General features: G+C 35.0%; 2 protein-coding genes across 2 annotated transcripts; both read right to left on the bottom strand.

Moving 5' to 3' along the window:
• Positions 1-9,529: 9,529 nt before the first annotated feature.
• On the bottom strand, positions 9,530-12,867 carry LOC129870991 (leucine aminopeptidase, chloroplastic-like). Its single transcript, XM_055945857.1, has 9 exons — positions 12,615-12,867; positions 11,426-11,846; positions 11,150-11,344; positions 10,842-11,070; positions 10,633-10,759; positions 10,373-10,546; positions 10,219-10,279; positions 9,942-10,129; positions 9,530-9,845 (listed from the first exon to the last, which is right to left on the bottom strand). The coding sequence occupies exons 1-9, from the start codon at positions 12,825-12,827 to the stop codon at positions 9,717-9,719; spliced, it is 1,737 nt and encodes a 578-aa protein (XP_055801832.1). The 5' UTR covers positions 12,828-12,867; the 3' UTR covers positions 9,530-9,716.
• Positions 12,868-16,238: 3,371 nt separating this feature from the next.
• Positions 16,239-22,684, bottom strand: LOC129904996 (leucine aminopeptidase 2, chloroplastic). Its single transcript, XM_055980405.1, has 10 exons — positions 22,418-22,684; positions 20,141-20,555; positions 19,865-20,059; positions 19,561-19,786; positions 19,296-19,422; positions 19,104-19,199; positions 18,362-18,439; positions 17,783-17,843; positions 17,218-17,405; positions 16,239-16,532 (listed from the first exon to the last, which is right to left on the bottom strand). Exons 1-10 carry the CDS (start codon positions 22,631-22,633, stop codon positions 16,401-16,403), a joined length of 1,734 nt encoding a protein of 577 aa, XP_055836380.1. The 5' UTR covers positions 22,634-22,684; the 3' UTR covers positions 16,239-16,400.
• Between the last annotated feature and the right edge of the window lie 576 nt (positions 22,685-23,260).

The raw sequence follows: 23,260 nt of genomic DNA, 5'->3' as shown, positions 1-23,260 counted from the left end.
ATAGAGGTGGCAAAGAAGAGTTGTCCACCTCGCTTATCATTATATCAAAAGTTATAACTGATAGTAAAGGGTGAAGCTTTATTTCTCAATTAAATCCACCATGCAAGCGTTATGTTTGATCATAACTCCAATTCCAACCACCCTAGCACCACTGGCGGAACTAGAATTTCGACCAAGTAGTGTCAAAATATAAAGTAGCTAAATGGTGTAAAAGTCAAGTAGTGTCAATATAATATATATATATATATATATATATATATACACATAAAAAATATTTTTATATAGATACACAATATTATTTTTCGACGAAGAAGTATCGATCGACACCCCATAGCCTAGCACTCTCGTGGGCTTTGCCATAAACAGAATATTGGTGTTACCCAATAGGCCAGAAGCATGCAACTGTTGGTCGACATGTCTACTTTTAGTCGATGACATTTATGGAATTTTTGTATTTTTTCCGTTTAAATTTGTCTGTTTTTTTAATTGTTTATATATATAAGCAACTTAAAATATTTAAAAACATAAAAGTTTCTGTTGATTCTCAAAAAAATTACATGTGTCATATAAATGGTGATATATTATTTGAAATAATGTAAAAGGTACTCTAAATTATAATACTAACAACTTAAATATTTAAATGATATACATTTAAATGATTCTCGAAATGCTAGCAGTACCATGTAAATTGGGACATAAAGAGTAATTTATATTATTTGAAATTTAGGTTAAAAGAATATAAACCACCATAATTAACAACTTTAATATCTTAAAATCATATTAAAAGATTGATATTCTATCTATATCACTGTGACAAAAAAATCTTGGGATAAATAAATTTCACTCATGCGTCATTTTTAAATTGCAGCTTCGTTTTTTTTTTTTTGTTTCACTTGTTCACTGCCATGTGAATGAAAATGACTAATAAAAGACAATTGGACCATTTATAGCATTTCTAAAAACTTTCAACCATTGAAATTTTGAACATATTTAAAATGAATTTATTATTAAATATTTAAAATATGAAGTCTATAGTAAAACGTCGTTCACTATTTTACCTTCTTAAAATAGAATTTTTGTTTGACAAAATAGTTATTTAATTGTTTTTTAATATTCAGAGTTATGTTGTTTCTCTATAAAAGTAAAGTTTGCTATCTAAATTATTATCAATTATTTGTCTGAACACACCTTAATTATTTACCTGACATATACACCTTTTTGTTGGTTAATTAATAAAAGAAAATTGGACCACTTATAGCAAATCAAAAGAATTTCAACCAGTGAAATTTTGAACACGTTTTCTAAATTTTAAAATAAAGCGTCGTTATCTTTTTCTCTTTTTATTCTGAGGAGCCAAAAAGATTGGTGGTGCATGAAAAGCAAGAGAAGAACAGAAATATCTACTATGTTAATTCTTCAATTTTGTATTTACTCATATTGTTCTTATCCATATCCACTCAAAGGTAGGAGGGACCAGGGAGGTCGTTTTTAAGGTAGGTCTTCAAAGTATAATAAAGCATTTTAAACGGTAATTATAATAAAGTAATATGATAAATTTAAGTATAAGAAATAATAGGTAATAATAGAAATCGAAGAACAAAAAATTAAAGAAGCAATAATACGACACAAAGGCGAACTCTGAATTTGAATACAACAAAGGCAAATGCACGTTAGTCGAAGTGATGTCACATAACACCGTCTCGTTTGAAAATTTTATTAAACACCTATAGAATGATGTCCTAACGCATAAAGGTAGATGCATGTTAGTTGAATTGATGTCATGCAACCCTGCCTTCGTTTGAAAAAAATATTAAATACCTATAGAATGATGTCCTTACACATAAATATAAATTAAATGGCAGTAGGATGAAGCGGGCCTGTGGTTTGGACACCACTTTGCATATGTTAGATTGCGTATTTGAACCACATCACTGTCATGCTCCGAGCATACATCCTGGACGTGGTCGGCACTCAAAAACCATTGTTGGTCTCAAGTAAACTCTTGACCTGGCTAATTCACTCCACAGAAGACTCAATTCATGAAAATAGAAGTTCAAGTGGACATTTATAAAACATCTTCATCAGTCTTTATATAATGAAATTATACTCAAATTTAAAATATAACTCAACATCATAACTCAAATAATAAAATAATAATTTTAAACAAACTCTAAAAGACTCATAATGACTCCACTCCAGTAAGTGTATGGAGCCTCTACTAACTACTAAGAAGGCGTCGAGGCAAGCCCACGGATACCTCAAAGAACTAATATGAATGAAGGATACTTATAATGAAGGAGCTCCTCTGAATGCAAAGAGGCATCCTTTGAAGAAAGCGTAATAGCTCACTGGTCTAGCTCCATGGCACCGAAAAAGTCCTTAAGAACGAGAAAGCCGACTAAAAGGCTATTCCATAACCGACTCTTGTTGCCGAGTCGAGGGGGCGTTCAGCGTCTCACCAAAAGCTCGAGAAGACAGATCCTCAACAATGCGCATGTTGATGATCTCTAACAACTGTGTCTGCATCATAAAATGATGCAGATCGAATGACGTCAGCACATGGAATGTACAGTATGTAAAATGGCTGAAAGAAAACTTACTCAACTCTGAAAATAGCTCAACTCAATAAAGCATGCAATATAATAAAGGACAATGCTTTAAAAGACATGAAATAATAAATTTAACCTAGTATATAAAAAAAAATATGATACTTTACTTCTTGGGGAGTTTCTCTAGCCGATAACCATCACTTATGAGATCGTGATGATACAACGAAGCATTGTCGTTGCCACAACCGCCCAATACCTTTCCAGAGCAAAGGACATCACATCTCTGGAACCATATAAAATTCCCCTTTTGGGACTAGAGGAGTCACACGAATGGACGGCACGATCCTATCCTACGTTGGCTACTAGTTTATGGGGATTGAGTTATATAAACTCTTGCCCAATTCGGTGTCCAATACTACTCCCAAAAAAACTTATTATGTTCATATACATCAAGTGAATAAAATGCTCAAAATACATCTCATCTAGTCTCATTGGACTTTTACATCATTTCATCTTAACTCGTCTCTTCTCTTAAGGATAGGTAATATCTCATCCCAATAATGCATTTTAAAACATACATTAACTTCTCAACTCAATTCTAAATTAAACAATGACAATAATCATTTGTTCAACATCAAAAATAAATGCGCAAAATATTTAATGTAAAACTCGACTAAGGTTCATGTGAATGCAAACATGAACAACGTCTCAAGAATTCAACTCATGAAGATCATCAACGTATATTCAAATATATACAATAACTCAATAGAATTTATATAGATAACTCAAGAATTCACTTTATTGGAATTGGAAACTCGAACTCATAACTCAACTTGACTTTATGAACATGTAGGGCATGACGACGAACTTACTCCAACACTATGATAGCCTTACATACCTAGAATGAAGATTATCTAGTCAAAATTCGAAGACCTCGCTAGAAAACCTTGGACCCAAGCCCTTCTTCTTCTCTCCAATCCTTGCTCTCAAAAGTTTCTAAGTGTTAATGAGAGACAAACCCCGTTGGATACTGATTAAGGACTAAATTTCATCCCAAAAAGGATTGGGTTAAGTTTGAAAAATGTGGGGAAAAGACCAAAATATCCCTCATTAAAACGGACTAGGCCGTCTACGGATGCTTTCCTACGGACCGTAGGGTCCTCCTTGTAGGAACCTTGGTCCAAAAGTTGGACTTTCTGGTAATCGGGTAGGTGGGTCTACGACTAAGCTCCTACGACCGTAGAGCTATTAACGGGTCGTCCTGCTAACTCATAGTAAAGGTCTTGAGGACCTTTCAGAGGGTGGGATCTAAGAACCTTTCCTACGGCTCGTCTAAGGTCTTCTGGGTCGTAGAACCCAATCATAGGACTCAGACGCAATTCCCTAAGCTACTGGAATTTTTCATTGGGTCTACGAGCCCCTTCTACATGTCGTAGACCCTTTAACATTTCGTCCTGGCAATTCGTCATGCACACCAAAAGTTCTATGTTGCTGAACTTTACCTACGAGCCTTGTCTACAGTCCGTAGGAACTCCTATGGGCCGTAGAATCCACTCATAGGATGGGTTGAAGAAACCTAGATTTTCTCTAAGTGTTGGAAGGACCTATGGGGCCTCCTACGACTCGTAGGTCTTGCTACTGGTCGTAGAACCCCACTCGTAGTCGCTAGGCAGTGACTCCTTTAAAACTTCCTCTTGATTCTAGATCTTGATCTAGGCTGGAATAGTACGGGGTGTTACAGTCACCTATATATTGTGTACATTTTTTAAATAGCAGCTAGGGTTTAAACTCAAATCGTACAATGACACTATGGGCTTGTAAGTTGTACGCTGACCAAGTGACTTGACCCAATAAATATGTGTGAGAATTTTTTTAAAATATGTTATAGTTCTTCAAGGTATATATACACATATAAAGAGAGTGTTTTGTCGAAATTAATGGATGCGTGTGCACCCCCAATCCACCAATGGGGTCCACCTTTACTATGACTACTAGTACGGATGGATAGCAAGACAACATACTATTATTTAATGACCTTTTATACTAATTTGTATTTTATGCGAATTCATGTCTATTGCTCCTGGAGTTTATCACCATTCATGGTATAGTGGTTGTCAATGTGAATATCTTTATGTCTAGAATGGGGTCTGCATCTTAGAACTAGCACAATTCACGGAATTTACACCTATAGTGTAAAAGTTCTTTCAACTTTTATTTTTTCACTTATTGATCTGACTAATCTAGATTTATGTCGGGAAATTTATATTGGGGTAAAAAGCTCTCTATGAAAGTGTCCATTCTAAAATTAAATATCACTAGATTGTTGAATTAAATGTCCTAAAGCCATGGTAAATGTTATTTATCATTGTCTATAAGGCAGCGAAATTAGTATTTTCATTAACTTGATCCAAATATAATAATCAAGAAAATACAACATTCATTATTTATTCATGAAGAAAAAAGTGACGTTTTATATATGGTAAGAATTGGAATGATGCCATACAACGATTACACTTAGCAGGCGATCCAAAATATAATAATTAAGAAAATTCAATATCTATTATTTATACATGAGCTCAGTAACACCAGAACTGTACACAGGAATTGTGCATGCAACTAGTGTGAGAACAGTGTGGGAAGATCTGTGTGAGCGTTTTGACAAGGTAAATGCATCACAAATTCATCAGTTACATAAGGATATAGCTAGTGCAGTGCAAGGAAATGATAGTATCCCCATCTATTTCTCGAAACTGAGAAATTTATGGGATGAATTTGCTAGTATAGTGTCATCACCATGTGATTGTCCTAGATCTAAAGAATTCTGTGCTCATATGCATCGCCAAAAGCTGATGCAATTTCTAATGGGATTAATTGAAACCTATGACCAGTCGAGAAGGCAGATTTTGATGACTGAACCAACACCAAGTCTCAACCAAGTATATGCTATGCTTGTTGAAAGGGAGAGGCAAAGAACAATAGCCAGCTCTTCCATGAGTGGAGAGGGAACAGACGTAGCAGCACTTATGGCAAGAAAAGGAGAAAAATGTCAGCATAACAAAGGATCAAACTATTATCAGAAAGAGGAGAAAAACTGGGAACAACAATGTGACTTTTGCAAGCTGCAAGGGCACATAAAGAGGGACTGCTATAGACTAAATCGATAGCCCCCACCCACCAGACTGGAAATTCAAGAAGAAAGAGAACATGAACACTGCCTATAATGTACACACTGAGAATGCACATCCACACATGCCACCAGGAACCAGAGACAAAAGGGAAATGATAGACAAGATGGCTGCAGGAGAACTTCCAAGGGCACTACTGATGACAAATGAACAACATGAGAACATTCTGCAAATGCTGGACAAGGATACTTCACAACATGGTATGATGGCTAACATGGCAGGTATGGCAGGTATTGTCCAAACTCCTTTTAACCAAAGTAGAAGACTTCAAGTGGATAGTAAATAGCGGGGCAACTAACCATATGGCTTCAAGCCTGAGTGTATTAACTGAAGTGAAATTGGTGAAATTAGATCATAATAGGAGAGTTCGTTTACCAAATGGTGGTGTGACTTTAGTCACACATACCGGGAATTGTAGGATAACAAAAACAGAAGAATTACACAATGTGTTATTTGTCCCAGATTTTCAGTATAATATGTTGTCAGTATCAAAGTTGACCAGGGAACTCAATTGCTTTGTATCTTTCTATCCTGGATTCTGTTTATTCCATGACCTCTCTAATAGGAAGTTGAAGGGGATTGATAAGGAACATGATGGTCTGTACTTGTTGGTTCCACAAGGATCAAATAAGACTGGGAATACAAGGCTTGAAGACGCTAAGGTGTTCACGGCTCATAGTGATAAGGAGGCCATCATGATGTGGCATAGAAGATTAGCTCATGCACCAATAGGATCCATAAAGAATATTTTTGGATACACTATGGATGCTTGTAAATCTGTTTTAGATGGTTGTGAAATTTGTCCATTGTCTAGACATACTAGACTTTCTTTTGCTAACAGTGAGATTAGAGTGTTTGCTTTGTTGCATTTGGATGTATGGGGTCCTTATAATACACAAACTTTTGATGGGAACAGGTCCTTTCTCACAATTGTTGATGACTTTTCCAGAATCACTTGGATTTTTTTATTAAAATTCAAGTCTGGTGTATTGATAGTTCTTAAACAATTTTTCAGAATGGTTCTTACTCAATTCAACATTTCAGTTCAAGGTGTTAAAACTGATAATGGTGGAGAATTTATAAGTGATCAAATGCAACTTTTACTTAAAGACCTGGGCATTACTCACTAGTGGACATGTGTTCATACCCCTCAACAGAATGGTGTAGCTTAGAGAAAACACAGGCACTTATTAGAAGTAGCAAGAGCACTCAGATTTCAAGGTGCTATTCCTATTAAGTTTTGGGGACACTGCATTCTTACAGCTGCTTACATCATCAACAGGTTACCATCTCAAGTACTTGATGATAAATCACCATATGAAGTCTTCTTTCAGAAGAAACCGTCTCAAACATTTGAGAACATTGGTTTGTTGTGCTTTGCCAGTACATTGCCAAGAGTTGATAAATTTGCCCCTAGAGCATTACGAGCACTGTTTATGGGATACTCTAATGTGACAAAAGGCTACATATTATTTGATCTGGCTCAACAAAAGTTTTTTTGTGAACAGAGATGTAGTCTTTCATGAAACTCATTTTCCATTCCACACCTCTTCTGGAACTAGTAGCCCTTCTATTCCTGATGTTTTTTATTATCCTGAAGAAACTATTATTTCAGATGCTCCAACTGCTACCACTGAGAACATTTCCCCTATTCCAGATGTGATTCCTGATCCTACACCTCCTGATCTTGATCTAACTACCCAGCAACCCCTCCATTTTTCACCTGTTCCTCCTCAGGTCCTCCCTCAGGAAATCTGCTAGAATCTCTAAACAACCTCTTTGGTTATCAGACTTTGTCACGAAACCATCAGCTAGCTCAGCTTTGTATCATCTCCCCAATTATGTCTCTTATACCAATTTATCATCCTCTCATCCGAAATATTTAGGTGCCTTCTCAGCTATTCAAGAACCTGGTTCATACCAAGAGGCCATTACAGACAGCAGATAGATTGAAGCCATGCAGTCTGAAATACAAGCTCTTCAGGAAAATCATACTTGGGACTTAGTGACTTTGCCACCAGGGAAGATTCCCATTGGTTTTAGATGGGTCTATAAGGTCAAACTGAAGTCCATTGATTTTCATGAAACCTTTTCTCCTGTGGTGAAGATGGCCACTGTGAGAACTGTTCTTTCTTTGGTTGCTCAGTCTAACTGGCCTATTCATCAACTAGATGTCTATAATGCTTTTTTGCAGGGTGATCTGCATGATAAAGTTTATATGCAGTTGCCTGAGATATTTCCCAGTCAGGGCGAGTCGAGTGGTCTTGTGTGTAGACTTGTGAAATCCCTCTATGGGCTTAAGCAAGCAATAAGACGATGGAATTTGAAGTTGTGTGAAGCATCACTTCAGTCTGGTTTCCTTCAAAGTAGTTTGGATCATTCATTGTTTATCAAGAGACAAGGATCAGATATAGTGGTGATATTGGTTTATGTAGATGATATGTTGGTTACAGGAAGTAACACGGCTCTCATAGAAGGCACTAAGGCCTCTTTACATAAGACTTTTAAGATCAAAGATATTGGTGAATTAAAGTTTTTTCTTGGCATGGAATTTAGCAGATCTGGAAGAGGGATTCTAGTCAATCAGAGAAAGTATGCACTAGAAATCATCTCACACTTGGGATTGGGTAGTGCTAAACCAGCTTGGACACCACTTGAAGCAAACATGAAGTTGACAACACAGGAGTTAGATGGCTTAACAGGGAAATCAGATGATGAGTCTTTTGAGAACAGTTAACAATATCAGAGTTTGATAGGGAAAATGTTATATCTGACATTGACAAGGCCAGATATAGCTTTTTCAATTCAAACACTTAGCCAGTTTTTGCATCAACCCAAGAAGTCACATTGGGAGGCAGCACTCAGGATGATGAGATATGTTAAAAGAGAACCAGGACTTGGGATTTTTTTTAGCAGCAACAAAACAAGTAAGTTGAGTGTGTTCCGTCATGCAGATTGGGCATCTTGTCCTAATACTAGGAGGTCAGTCTTAAGTTTTTTGGTCAATCATGGTGATTCCTTGATATCATGGAAATCTAAGAAGCAAAGTGTGGTTTCCAGATGTTCAGCAGGCATAATATAGGAGTATGGCAAATGCAGTGTCAGAGGTGGTATGGCTTACTGCTCTGTTAAAAGAATTAGGAAGTGTGAGTACTGATCCAGTTGTGATATTTAGTGACAGTAAAGCAGTATTGTAGATAGCAGTCAATCTTGTGTTTCATGAGAGAACAAACACATAGAGATTGACTTCCACTTCATTAGGCAGATGATTCAGGAAGGCATAGTGAAGACAGCACATGTGAACTCTAAGGATCAACTTGGAGACATATTAACAAAGGGACTGCCCAGATTACAACAAGAATATTTGGTTGGCAAGTTAGGTGTGCTGAATGTCTTTGCACCCGCTAGCTTGAGGGGGAGTAATGAAATAGGAATAGGCTAATGATAAAATGTGTAGAGGGGCCTATGAGTAATTAGCAGTAAAAGTTAGTTAACCAATTAGTTAGTTAGGTTCAGAACTGCAACTAATGGTTGTTAGGAATAACAGTGTATATTTATGCACCAGGTTCATTGTAACTAGTCAGTTTTTGATACACAGAAATAAGATCAAACTCTCTCTTCTCTTCTCAGCTTCAATGGATTATCTATGAAATTCATCATAGATCACCTGGTAAATAAATAACGCGACTTCGATCTTGTTCAACAAAATCATCACGCAGTAAAACAAAAAATGTCTCTTTCACCCTTAAAGTTTACCTACTACGATATAAAAGTGAACATAATATCCACCAGACATACGGAAATAAGACATAAATAATAAATAAAGTGGCAATTTTATTTAGGCGTTTTATTAATCAACAAGACAAGAAAACCTATGCTATTGCCTTAATTCATAAAACTTGATGCATTTATTTTCTCAAACATCAATAGCAACTCATATGTTTAGCCATCAAATGATGCAACATCTTGACTGGCTCTAATTTTAAAAAGAGTTCTTCAGCACCCATTCCACCAAAGTTGAAACACCATAACCCGTGCCGTTTTTCTTATTATTGCTCCAGGCGGTACCAGCTATGTCGATATGCAACCATTGGACCTTCTCGTCAACAAACTGCAAAACAAAAACCAAATGTCATGTTTCTCATCTCAAACTAAAGATACGTAGAATGTGCCAAAATGTCTTTTAATCTTGTGGTCCGATGATTACCTGCTTGAGGAAGAGAGCACCAGTTATGGAACCACCATCACCAGGTGCAAAGTTCATCATATCAGCAACTCCTGATTTCATACTTTCCCAGTAACTCTCCTCCATAGGCATCCTCCATAGCTTTTCACCACTTACCTCAGCAGCTGCAAGCACCTCGTTTGCTAGGTCATCACTAGGTGTAAAAGCACCTGTATTTGTATACAAGATATCCATTGAAGTTCAATCAGACTACATGTACACATGTACCAAAAAATAGAATAGAGACAAACAAATATACCAGCAACTGAAGGTCCAAGAGCAACCTTAATAGCACCAGTTAATGTTGCCAGATCAATTATCTGCATTCAATCAAACATGGAGAAGTGAGGGAAATATATTAAACGGTAAACGTACAGTGTAAAGTGATGTACGATGCATAATAACAATGTTACCTTTTCTACACCTTGGTTACAGGCATAAATCAAAGCATCAGCAAGTGTGAGCCTACCCTCAGCATCAGTGTTGTTAACCTCAATTGTCTTCCCATTTGAAGCTGTGACAATGTCTCCAGGCCTCATGCCTGCTGCACTGATCATATTTTCACAAGCTGCAATAATGATATGCACCTGCAACGTACATGGTAATTAATTATAATTTGTAGAGACGAGAATAGTTGAATACATGCACTTCGAGTAAATAAGTCTGGACTCACCTCTACTCCAATAGGCCTTATTTCACCAAGAGCTTTTGCTGCACCTAAAACAGCTGCAGCTCCTGCCATGTCATACTTCATAAGCTCAATCAAAGAACCAGCTCCGGTCTTGATGTTGTAGCCACCACTGGGGAATATGAAAACAATTGTTCAACAAATCATAACATAATAATAATAGAACATTGTCAACTTATAGAAGATAGAATTACCTGTCAAAAGTTAATCCCTTTCCAACCAAGGCTATCTTTGTTTTTCTTTCTTTAGAAGGAGTTTTAACACATAAATGGATGAAATAAGGAGGATTTTCAGTAGCTGCTGCAGCAACAGATAAATAAGCTCCCATTTTCAATTCTTTGCACTGCTCAGCATCCAAGATGTTTAAAGAAATAACATCGCTATAAGTGGACGCAATCTTTTTAGCCTCTTCAGCAAGTACCGCTGCATTCAGCACAAAGTCGACATGTCAATAGCCCTGTTATATATTTAAAGGGAAATGCACTGAGAGACGATCACTAACCAGGTGTAAGTACATTGGCGGGTGCATTGACGATCTCTCTGCCGAGTATAACACCTGCACATACATCTTCTGCATACTTGATTTTCTTCTCTATCTCAGGTCCGGTTCCCAATCCAAGAATATCCAAAGATTCCAACGTTGGTTTCTTCGACTCAGACCTAAACCTATTATCTTCAAATATCCCCAGTAAAACTCCTATAACATTCAAGAAAATCAACCAAGTTTAGTTTCTCAATACGGTTCAATGAATTAAGCGACGAAAATGGATATATATACCAGTTGCTATGGCAGAGGCAGAGCTAAGTTTCGATTCTGCAGAGAGCTCATCCGGAGAAGCAAGTGCAACGGCAATATTACTAGCCTGAGCAGACTTGGCAGCCGCAGCAGCAGCCTCCCCTAAACTGTGATAAACAGCAGGTGCTGATGATGTTGATGAACCAAGACCAACTAGAGCAATTCGTTTCGAGCCAAGACCACCAGGAAGCCTCAGAATTACGGATTGTCCAGACTTTCCACTAAAATCCTCCTCAGATGAAGCTTTAGACAATAAACCATTCAGTACGGAATCGATCTGTTGCAATAGTGGATTCTTGAACTTAGTATTCTCGTCTCTAGCCAAGTCATTCTCCGTCGCACCTACTGCAAGTATGTCTCCTTTCCACTCCACCACATCAATCCCTTTAGCACCAATTGAAATCTTTCATGTTCCAAAACACACAAAAAGGATTTAGTCCATACACAAGAGACAAAATAGAGAGCACAGGAATCCACGAAAGCCTCTTTCCTTTTTCAGCAACTTCTTAATTCTAACTTCCGTGACATATTTAAGACCACCACAAGATGAAAAGAATATTTTGATACATTCAATATATCTTTAGTTTTAGTTTAAGACAACAAAGTTTTGTTTGACTATCTTAAACTTCGTGTCAAATAAAAAAACCAAGACAAAAATATTGAAACAGAGCAAGTAAGAAAAATGAGTTCTTTATGCACTCAATTTACAAAGATGAATTTCAGAGTTAATGGTATCACAAATCAGACACAAAACACCTCCAAAACAAGAGAAGATTAATAAGTAATATCCTTTCTTTGATTTCACAAACATAAAGATGAAAGTATACAATATCACAAATTACAGTCCAAACCCACAAAAACAGAGAAGAATAATATAAAAACTCACCCCAGTATAGCTACATTATCATATGTGCGAGTTTCCTACCTAAAACCTCAACTATCACTTGTTCACTTGCAGATGTGTTTCGATAAATATTTGGCGATAATTCAGCTAAGAAAAGTAAACATATGATAGTTAAGGTTTGTTTCGAAAAATATTTGGTCATAGTTCAGCTAAGAAAAGTAAACAAATGATAGTTTAGTACGAAACTCAAACAATTTAGATGTGTTTTTACCTTTCACTCGATTTAAAAAAAATCCTTTCTTTGCAAAAACGTAAAACTATATTCACCTTAGGGACATCACTTTCTTTAGGCCTAGTGAGACCAAGAGTATCACGAGCAATACAATGAGCAATTCTTTTACTTCTTCTTGAACACAAGGGTATAACTGCAATTGAAAAACCCCAGCTGGGACTAGATCGACATTTAGTAAAAACTGAAGGGCAATGAGGAAAAGATGATGAAGAAGAAGCCAATGCTGAAGAAACTCTCAGTGTTGCCATTTGTAAAAGGAATTTGTTGTGTGTTCTTCTCTTTTTCACTATTCACTTATATAGAGGTGGCAAAGAAGAGTTAGCTTCGGGTCAACATGTCTGCTTATGTATCGTAGTTGATAGTAAAAGGTATAACTTTATTTCTCAATTAAATTCATCAATCAAGCGTTACTTTTTATTATGACTTCGATTCGAATCACTTCAGTCCCTTTGTTAGTTTTGACATAGGCAGAATGTTGGTGTTATCGAATAGGTTAAAAGTAGTGTTATCGAATAGGTTAATAGTAGGTAGCTATTAGTCGACATGTCTCCTTTTAGCCGATACCATTTATTGAATTTTTGTATTTTTTCTATTTTAATTTATCTGTTTTTTTAGTCTATTATATATATTAGCAACTTAAAATATTTAAAAGACGTAAAAGTTTCTATTGATTCTCAATATTTTATCAGTGTCATATAAATTAAGATATATTATTTGAAATGATGAAAAAAAAATATCACCATAATTAACAACTTAATTTTTTAAAAAACATAAAAGTTTAAATGATTCTTGTAATTTCAATGTCACATAAATTAATATAAATAGAGTATCATATATTATTAAAAATTACACGAGCTTTTGTATCTAATATTTAACATATGTTGGGGCATTTTCGAAATTCGCATGTGAACCAAATTTGTGGCCAACTAAATTTCACTCATGCGTCACGTGTAAATTGCAACTTTTTTTTTGGCTGCCCCGTAAGGCTATCTAGTCTTCATATATAATTATCTTTAAAAAAAAATTGATTTACATTTAATTATCAATTCCAAACCCCACATTATGGGATTATATTGGGTTTGTTGTTGTTATTATTGTACTTTTAATTATCATAAATTTAATTGGAGATTTTTTCATTTGTTTGCAGAATTTTAATTAAGGCGAAACCCATCGGTGGCCCCCCTAAAGTTGGCATCAACTTTCACTTAGACACCTAAATCAGGAGATAAATGAACATCTCCTGATTTAGGTGTCTAAGTGAAAGTTGATGTCAACTTTAGGGGTCATCGATGGGCTTCGCCTTTAATTAAAGTTCTCCATTTTATTGCATGGACCATATATAAAAAAAATAAGATATTTCATTTATTTATTTGTTTTTCAAATCAAGAAAATTTGTTACTTTTTTCATATTATTCTTAGTGTTAAATAATTATATAAAATGTTGTTGTCAATTCAAAAATTCAAAACATCATTAATAAAGTTAATCTAGTAAAATACACTTCTAATTAAAATATTTTTAAATAATATATCGGGTTAACAAGGATCAAGTCTTATGAAACCAAGAAAGTTATAAAAAAAATCAATATTATTTATATCAGAATAGGAAACCACATAATTATATGATTGGACTGACTTAATGGGTGTTGGACTTAAAAAACATGAAATTTGAAAAAAGCAATGTATTTCAATAAATCGAAATTTGAGATTTTAATAGATACGACAAATTAGATTATCGATCGATTTTGACTAGACGTGAAGTTTAATAAAGAATAATCATCAAAGAAAACAACAAGGCATATTACTGTCTAATAAATGAGAATAGCCTTAAAATGAAAAGTTTCAAACTAAATTATTCTTAAATATTTAAAGTATGAAGTCTATAGCAAAATTTCGTTCACTTTTTTACCTCTTTAAAATAGAGTTTACGATTGCCAAAATAGTTATTTAATAATTTTGTAATATATAAAATTATGTTATTTCTCTTTAAAAAAATGAATTTTAATTTACTATTTAAATTATCATTAATTATTTGTCAAAACACACCTTAATTATTCAAGTGACATAGACACCCTTTTGGTTATTCTGACAATTGGACCATTTATAGCACCTCAAAAAAATATCTTTTTTTCTTTTTTGGTTCAACATCTCAGAAAAATATCAACCATGGAATTTTGAACACATTTAAAATGAAAAGTTTTAAATTAAGTTATTATTAAATATTTAAAGTATGAAGTCTATAGAAAAATACATTCACTTTTTTATCTTTTTGAAATAGAGTATACGCTTTAATTATTTTTTATATTTAAAATTATGTTATTTCTCTTCTAAAAAAAGTAAAATTTATTATCTAAACTAACATTAATTATTATCAAAATACACCTCAATTATTCACGTAGCATATAGACCCTTTTGTTGGTTATGGTTCAATGATAAATAAAAGACAATTGGACCACTTATATAGCTCCTTTCAAGAATTTCCACCATTGGAAATTTTGAACACGTTTAATTTTAACTATTATAATTTTATATAATTATTTAATACTAAATATAACGTGTGAATTTGTTGTGTATATATAGAGAGAGATAACTAAAGGGTGAGTCCCTTCTTGTTGAGTGATAAATTTGATAAGATGCAACAACCCATTATAATTTTAGAATCCTAATTGCAATACTCAAACTACTGAATTACAATAAGAAATATTGAAATAACAAGTAATTAAAAATAAAGAAAGAATGAAAATGAAAAACTTTATTCAAAGAAAAGGGATGAGAGTACTAGATATTTTTCTCAGTAATCTACATAATTCTTGAATTACATATCACACCCATGACTCGACCTAAATTCCAAATTAACCTGGTCCTGTTACTTGTTCTCGACTCAATAACTTTTGCCAGCCTAATAACTACTTGTGTGAGTTTGATATCTGTATTAGATTGACTAGGTTCATAACATAAGATGTATGAATTGATGTGTCTTTCTGGGATTCTCCAATTTTGTATTTACCCATATTGTTCTTATCCTTATCCACTCAAAGGTAGGGGACCAGAAATGTTGTTTTTTCTATAGTTCTTTGGCTGAACGAAAAATAATTTTAAAAAAAAAAGATATAAAAATATGATAAAGTATTTTAAATAATAATTATAATAGGTGAATCCAAAATTCGAATATGCACATTAATTAAAGTGATGTCATGCAACAGTCTTAAAATACCAATAAGGTCCAAACTCGAGTCGTGCAGCAACGCTAACAGGCTTAAGTTGCATGCTAACCATATGACCTGACCCAATAGATATGTGTGAGAATTTTTCTAACATATACACATATATAAAGAGGGATTCTCGAACTTAATGAATGCACGTGCACCCATAACCAACCACATGGGTTGGCTTCTACTATGGACAAATAGCAAAATTTAATAACCTTCTACCTTAATTGATTCATGTCTATTACTTCACTGATTGAGAGTTCTAATATGAAATATGAGTCGGCATAAGCCAAATGTGAGTACCTCCCTAAAGCTACGGGTAGAACACTTAGTAAAGAGATTTAATCTTTGAGTGAATTAAATACCGCGACTTTGATCTTGTTCAACAAAATCATCGGGCATTTTATAAATCAAGAAAACAAGAAAGCCTTTACTATTGCCTTTTCTTTTCCACCAAATTTATTCATAAAACTTGACGTATTTCTTTTTCTCAAACATCAATAGTCCCTTGAGATTACAACTCCCTCATGTTTTTTTTTTTAAAAAAAAAAACAAACTGGTAACATAACTGCCTCATATGTTTAGCCATCAAATGATGCAACATCTTGACTGGCTCTAATTTGTAGAGTTCTTCAGCACCCATTCCACCAAAGTTGAAACACCAAAACCCGTGGCGTTCTTCTTTTTATCGCTCCAGACGGGACCAGCTAAGTCGATATGCATCCATTGGACCTTCTCGTCAACAAACTGCAAAACGAAAACCAAATGTCATGTTTCTCGTCTCAAAGATTTATCCTTTTTTTAAACCTCCGAGTGACAGCAAATTGAAATGAAGTAGGAACAACATGAGAGGACCAGAGGGAAAGCTCTTATACAGAAGGATTATCACAAAGTTCCTAGTAACGTATAATCGGTAGCTGTAAAAGAATGCCATTATCCTTTCTATAATGTCTTAGGTTCCCGTCCTTGTCACTTTTCTTTTGTTTATGAAGAAGAAACTTTTGGCTCTACTTAACATAAGCTTCAATTGCTGCTAGAACAGAAACTCCAGATCATTTTTATTCCTCCAAAAGTAGTACTCCCTCAGTTTCGATTGGTTTGTGTTACTTTCCTTTTTGGTATGTTTCAAAAAGAATGTCTTTTTTTTTTTTGAAAATTCTTTAATTCAAACTTTCCACATGACATATTTAAGACACAAAATTCAAAAACCTTCTTTACTTTCTTAAATTCCGTGCCAAGTCAAAATCATACAAACAAATTGAAACAAATATTTTTCGGAGGATCCGACTGGGTGTAGCAGCATATTTGGAGAGACTGAGCAACACCCGTAAGAAGGCCTCAAGCCAGAATTTTCTTGGGATGACATAGTAAATTCCGTAAGTATATGACTAGAATAAATTACATGGCACTATTAGAGTGATCAGATGACTACCTGCTTCAGGAAGAGGGCAGCAGTTATCGCACCACCTTGACGACCTCCTGTGTTCACCATATCAGCCACTCCTGATTTCATAGAGTCCCAGTAACTATCCTCCATAGGCATCCTCCATAGTTTTTCACCGCTTACCTCAGAAGCTGCAACCACCTCCTTTGCTAGGTCATCGCTAGGTGTAAAAATACCTGTATTTTGTATACAAGATAGCCAATAAAATTCCAGTATATTACAAATTCAGAGCTTATATATCAGTCAAAGATTCACCGTAGCATCTTCTTTATCCAGCAAGTGCATTTGGTGTCACAGTTTTTTTAGTGCAATCAAAGTAATACATGTATAAACAGGAACATTAAATGGTAAACTGACCATAACAACAACAATATACCCAATGCAATCCCACAAAAGTGGGGTCTGGAGAGGGTATAATGTACGCAGACCTTACCCCTACCTTTGCGGGGCAGAGAGGTCGTTTCCGATAGACCCTCAGCTAAATGTTGAACATTATTCAACCATCACGTATACCAAAAAAGAAAAGAAAAAAGAGAGGCACAAGCAAAGATACCAGCAATTGAAGGTCCAAGAGCAACCACACAAGCACCAGTTAATGTTGCCAGATCAACTATCTGCATAACAAAGTAACAATCAAACAAGTCATTTAACACATGCCAAGGTTCAAGGTACTGAGTAAACCTCCGACCTCTGTACAACCTTTCTTAGAAAGAGCAAAGCTTTGGAGATCGAAGCAGAGGATCTCATTACATTTTTTACTACATATTAGGTTGGAAATCTGAAAACTTCTTTTTGATAGCTACAACATCTAATTTTGGTAGGTATTAGTTATTTAGGAAATAAAATTATAGCTGAAAGATAATCGTGTTTCCAATTAGCGTCTTATTGCTCTAACTTTCATAGCATCCCTGGTTTCATGGTCATATCTATTTTAAGCATTTAGCAGACCAATTGATAGCTGCAGAACATTGACCAATGAAAGTTCATAGGTTTCCGATATGTATTCAAGGGAAACCTTTTCACTTTTGGGTTGCAAAGTGGCAGGGGAAGGCAAAGGAAACATATTAGATGGTAACAGTGTTAAGTGATCTCCGAAAGCGACAGATGCATTATAACAATGTTCAAGTAATACCTTTTCTACACCTTGGTTACAGGCATATACCAACGCATCAGCAAGTGTGAGCCTACCCTCAGCATCAGTGTTGTTAACCTACCATAAATATGAAGGCACCAACAGAAACCACGAAACAGTCAAATAAAGTAAAATTAAAAATAAGCACCAGACTTTCATCATATTGGTCCTAAACTAATAGGTCAACAATCAAATAAAAGAAAATCCTATCAAATATAAACTATCTAACCAAGTGCAAAGTATCTACAGATGAAATGTCAAGATGGAAGTCTGAACCAGCCACCTTTTGAAGGTTTTATTTCCAATGCTTTTATGGTCCAGGGAATAAGATGCATTCCTGAAGCTAATGCACTTTCACATATGCCATGTGTCTGGCCACTGAGAAGCATGATTGATACATGACAACTATACAGAGTAATATTCATCTATAAGCTTATAAAATGCATCGACAGATGGGGGAGACTTTTCACTCACTCTAAAAGTTAAAATATCACAATTATGCAGAAAATGAACAATCTTTTGACCAAAAACAAATAAGGAAACAACTTGAGCTATAAAAAAACTAGAAAACTTATGAAACGGGTGTTTCGGTATATCCAAACACCCCCAACCAATCACTAATACCACAAAAGCAAAATGGATCCAATAGGAAATTGGTTCTTCAAATGGAGCTTGTTGGGTTAAGGGAGTGAAGGAGAGACCCAATTAAATCAACCCCTAAAAGCCCCAAAAATGAGCTTACCTCAATTGTCTTCCCATTTGAAGCAGTGATAATGTCTCCAGGCCTCATGCCTGTCCCACTGATCATATTCTCACAAGCTGCCACAATGAAATGCACCTGCAACATGGTAATTAGTTTGGAGAAATGAGAATAATTGAATACAAGCACCTCGAGTAAAGACATTTTTTTCTTGAATGATGATAAAGGACTCACTTCTACTCCAGCAGGCTTTATTTGACCAAGAGCTTTTGCTGCGCCTAAAACAGCTGCAGCCCCTCCCATGTCAAACTTCATTAGCTCAATCGAACAACCAGGTCCAGTCTTGATGTTGTAGCCACCACTGGTAACACAAAAAGAATTGTTTAAGAAATCATACCACAAGAATAAAAAAAAGTAGCAATAATAAAAGAAACAATATCACTGCAGCAAGGTCAGAAATCGATTTTCTATTTTTCCAACTTATAGAAGATAGAATTACCTGTCAAAAGTTAATCCCTTTCCAACCAAGGCTATCTTCTTTTTGATTTCTCCACTACTAGGCTTATAAGACAAATGGATGAAATGAGCAGGATTTGCAGAAGCTGCAGCAACAGCTAAATAGGATCCCATTTTCAATTCTTTGCACTGCTCAACATCCAAGATGTTTGCAGAAAAGACATCGCTATAAGTGGACGCAATCTTTTTGGCCTCTTCAGCAAGTACCGCTGCAGCGAAAAGTGGGCATGTTAATAGCTGGTGATAGTCATGCTATTGAAAGGGACAACAAGGGAAAGACCACTAACCAGGCGTAAGTACATTGGCCGGTGCATTGACGAGCTCTCTGCCGAGTATAACACCTGCACAGACATCTGCTGCATACTTGATTTTCTTCTCTATTTCAGGTCCAGCTCCCAGTCCAAGAATATCCAAAGATTTCAACATTGGCTTCTTTGACTCAGACTTGAATCTATTATCTTCAAATATCCCCAGCACAGCTCCTATAACATTCAAGAAAATCAACCAAGATTAGTTTCTCAATATGGTTCAACAAATTAAGCGAAGATCATGAAAATGGATACCAGTTGCTATGGCAGAGGCAGAGCTAAGCTTCGATTCTGCAGAGAGCCCATCAGTAGAAGCAAGTGCAATAGCAATATTACTAGCCTGAACAGACTTGGCAGCTGCAGCAGCAGCCTCCCCTAAACTGCGATAAGCAGCAATTGATGATGTTGATGAGCCAAGCCCAACTAGAGCAATCCTCTTCGAACCAAGACCAGGAAGCCTGAGAATTGTGGATTGTCCAGATTTTCCACTAAAATCCTCCTCGGATGAAGCTTCAGACAATAAACCACTCAATTTGGAATCTAGCTTTTGCAATAGTGGATTCTGGAACTTAGAATTCCCGTCTCTAGCCAAGTCCTTCTCCGTGGCACCTACTGCAAGTATGTCTCCTTTCCATTCCACCAGATCAATCTCCTTAGCAGCAAATGAAATCTTTCATGTTCCAAAGACAGAAAAAGGATTTAGTCCGGAAATTATTGAACTTCCATACGTTTAAACAGAAGAATCACAGGAATCAACGATTGGCTGCATGCTAAGGATGGAGCATTGAAAACTACATAGACTCTAAGAGATTGGATATGTTAGGACTATAGTCGCAACCCAAAAAAGAGTCCCAATCATAGCATTACTACTCAATCCCAAACTAGTTGTCACTTGAAAGCAATCTGAACCTTTATATCCATTCCTTTCTACAAAAGCACGTTCTACTCCAAAAGGTTAATTCAAATATAACATAATGGCATATTTATAACACAATTGGGAGATCAGAAGTTCTTTTTTTATTCATGAGATGAAGAATTTACACCAAATTTCGCATAAAACAATCATTAGCTACTCTAATATCGAACAGCATTACAAAGATAAACCTGAGTGTATAGGGTATCACACTCAGAAGTCAGAATACGGACTCACCAAAAACAAGGGAAGAAAGAATAACAAAGATCACTGTTTCAAAACGTTAAGCTCACAAAGATAAACATGAGAGCAAAGGGTATCACACTCATTTTTTATAGGCATATACAATTGATAATAAGCACTCCAACTTTGAGAGTACATATCCTAGACACCTCAACTTGGTCTTGACAACTAAACATTCCAACATGTCCCCACTGTCTCATGGACACATGACGCTAACGTGACACATAAATTTTAGAGGTGTCTAGATAATCATTTCCTAAGTTGGAGTATTCAACTAACATAGTGGAGATGAGTTGAGGTGTCTAGATATGCACTTTCAAAATTGGAGTGCTTACTTGCCAGTTGATACAAAGATTGAGTGTTTTTATGTGTTCTTAATAACCGGTAAAGGGTATCACACTCATGAAAAATCCCAACAAAAAGAGAATCAAGAATCAAAAGTCAGTTCTTTTATGCACTGAATTTTCAACGATAACCATGACAGTAAAGGGTTTCACATATCAGTTGCTAATTCACAATAAAGGATAAATAATAAGATCAGTTCTTAATTCACAAAAATGAATTGCAGAGTTAATGGTATTACCAATCAGACACAAGAATTCTCAAAAACAAGAGAGTAATAATAAGATATATCCTTTCTTTGCACTGGATTCGTAAACATAAAGATGAAAGTATACAATATCACAGATCAGAATCCAAACCCACAAAAAACAAGAGAAATAGAACAAGAAAAATCAATTCTATGCACTGAATTGACAACAACAAAAAAATTCATTCTTTGCACTGAATTATCAAAGACAGAGATGAAAGTATACCGTATCACAAATCAGAATCCAAACCCACAAAAACAAGAGAAAAATAACATAAAAAAGAGTGAAGGGTCAAAAACACACCCAAAGTATCCTGGTTTTTTTGGTTTAAGTTCAGGTGTGGGAGTTTCCTAACCTAAATCCTCAACTATCAGTTCCTTTTCCACTGATAGTTTGAGGTGTGTTTTGCCAAACTAGGTCATAGTTCAGATAGGAAAACCAAAAAAATCCATCATACTTTAGGTGTGTTTTCGACCCCTCACTCAATAAAAAATCATTCTTTGCACTGAATCACAAACATGAAAATATACAGTATCACAAATCAGAATCCAAACCACAACAACAGGAGAAAAAAAGCAAGAAAAATCAGTTCTAAGCACTGAATTTACCAAATAAACAAAAAAAAATCCATTCTTTGCACTGAATCCAAAAAGATAAAGATGAAATCATACAATATCACAGATCAAGAATTGAAACCCCACACAAAAAAATATAAATCAATTCAATACAAAAGAACAAAAATCCAATAAAAATCAAATCTTTTTGCAAAAATAAAACAAGGATCACCTTAGGGACATCACTTTCATTAGGCTGAGTAAGACCAAGAGTATCACGAGCAATAGAATGAGCCATTCTTTTAGCTCTTCTTGAACACAAGGGTGTGACTGAAATTGAAAAAGACCAGATGGGACTAGATTGAAATTTAGTAAAGACTGAATGGTAAGAATGAAAAGAAGAAGAAGATGAACAGGCCAATGCTGAAGAAACTCTCAGTGCGGCCATTGTTTAAGGAATTTTGTGTGTATTTATATAGAGAGAGATACCTAAAGGGTCAGTGACTTCTTGTTGAGCGAGAAATTGAGAAGATAATGATGTATGCATTGACGTGTCTTTTGGGTTTTCGCAATTGGACTCGAAATTCCAAAGGTATCACGTAAATTAAAATATTTATTAAAATACATTTTAACTATAGTTATTCTCTTTTTCTACTTAAAATACCATTATCATTGTTCAGGTGGATAAAGTGAACAATTAATAATTATGAAGTATTTCGATAAATATTTGATGATAATTTATATAGAAACTCACACATTTGATAGTTCATATAAGAAATTCAAAAAATTAAAATGCTTTGAGCGTATTTTTTTTAACTTCTACTCAAAAATAAATAAAGGAAACGAAAATATAACAAAGCATTTGGCATTTTGAACAGTAAATAATATGTTAATCTAAGTATAAAAAACAACCTATAGTAATAAAAATTAAAGAATAAGAAGCTAAAAGAGAAATATTATGACTACTAATATAAATAAATATCGAAACAAAATATTATTTTCTATAATTTTCTATTCTAATTTATATTCTCCGCAACTTCATATCTTTTGTTTCTGTAGTTTAAAAATTCAATGT

Source organism: Solanum dulcamara, chromosome 10, assembly GCF_947179165.1.
Source record: "Solanum dulcamara chromosome 10, daSolDulc1.2, whole genome shotgun sequence".
Classification (NCBI taxonomy): Eukaryota; Viridiplantae; Streptophyta; class Magnoliopsida; order Solanales; family Solanaceae; genus Solanum; species Solanum dulcamara.
The sequence above is the reverse complement of the archived record's forward strand: the minus strand, read 5'-3'. Positions and strand labels throughout refer to the sequence as shown.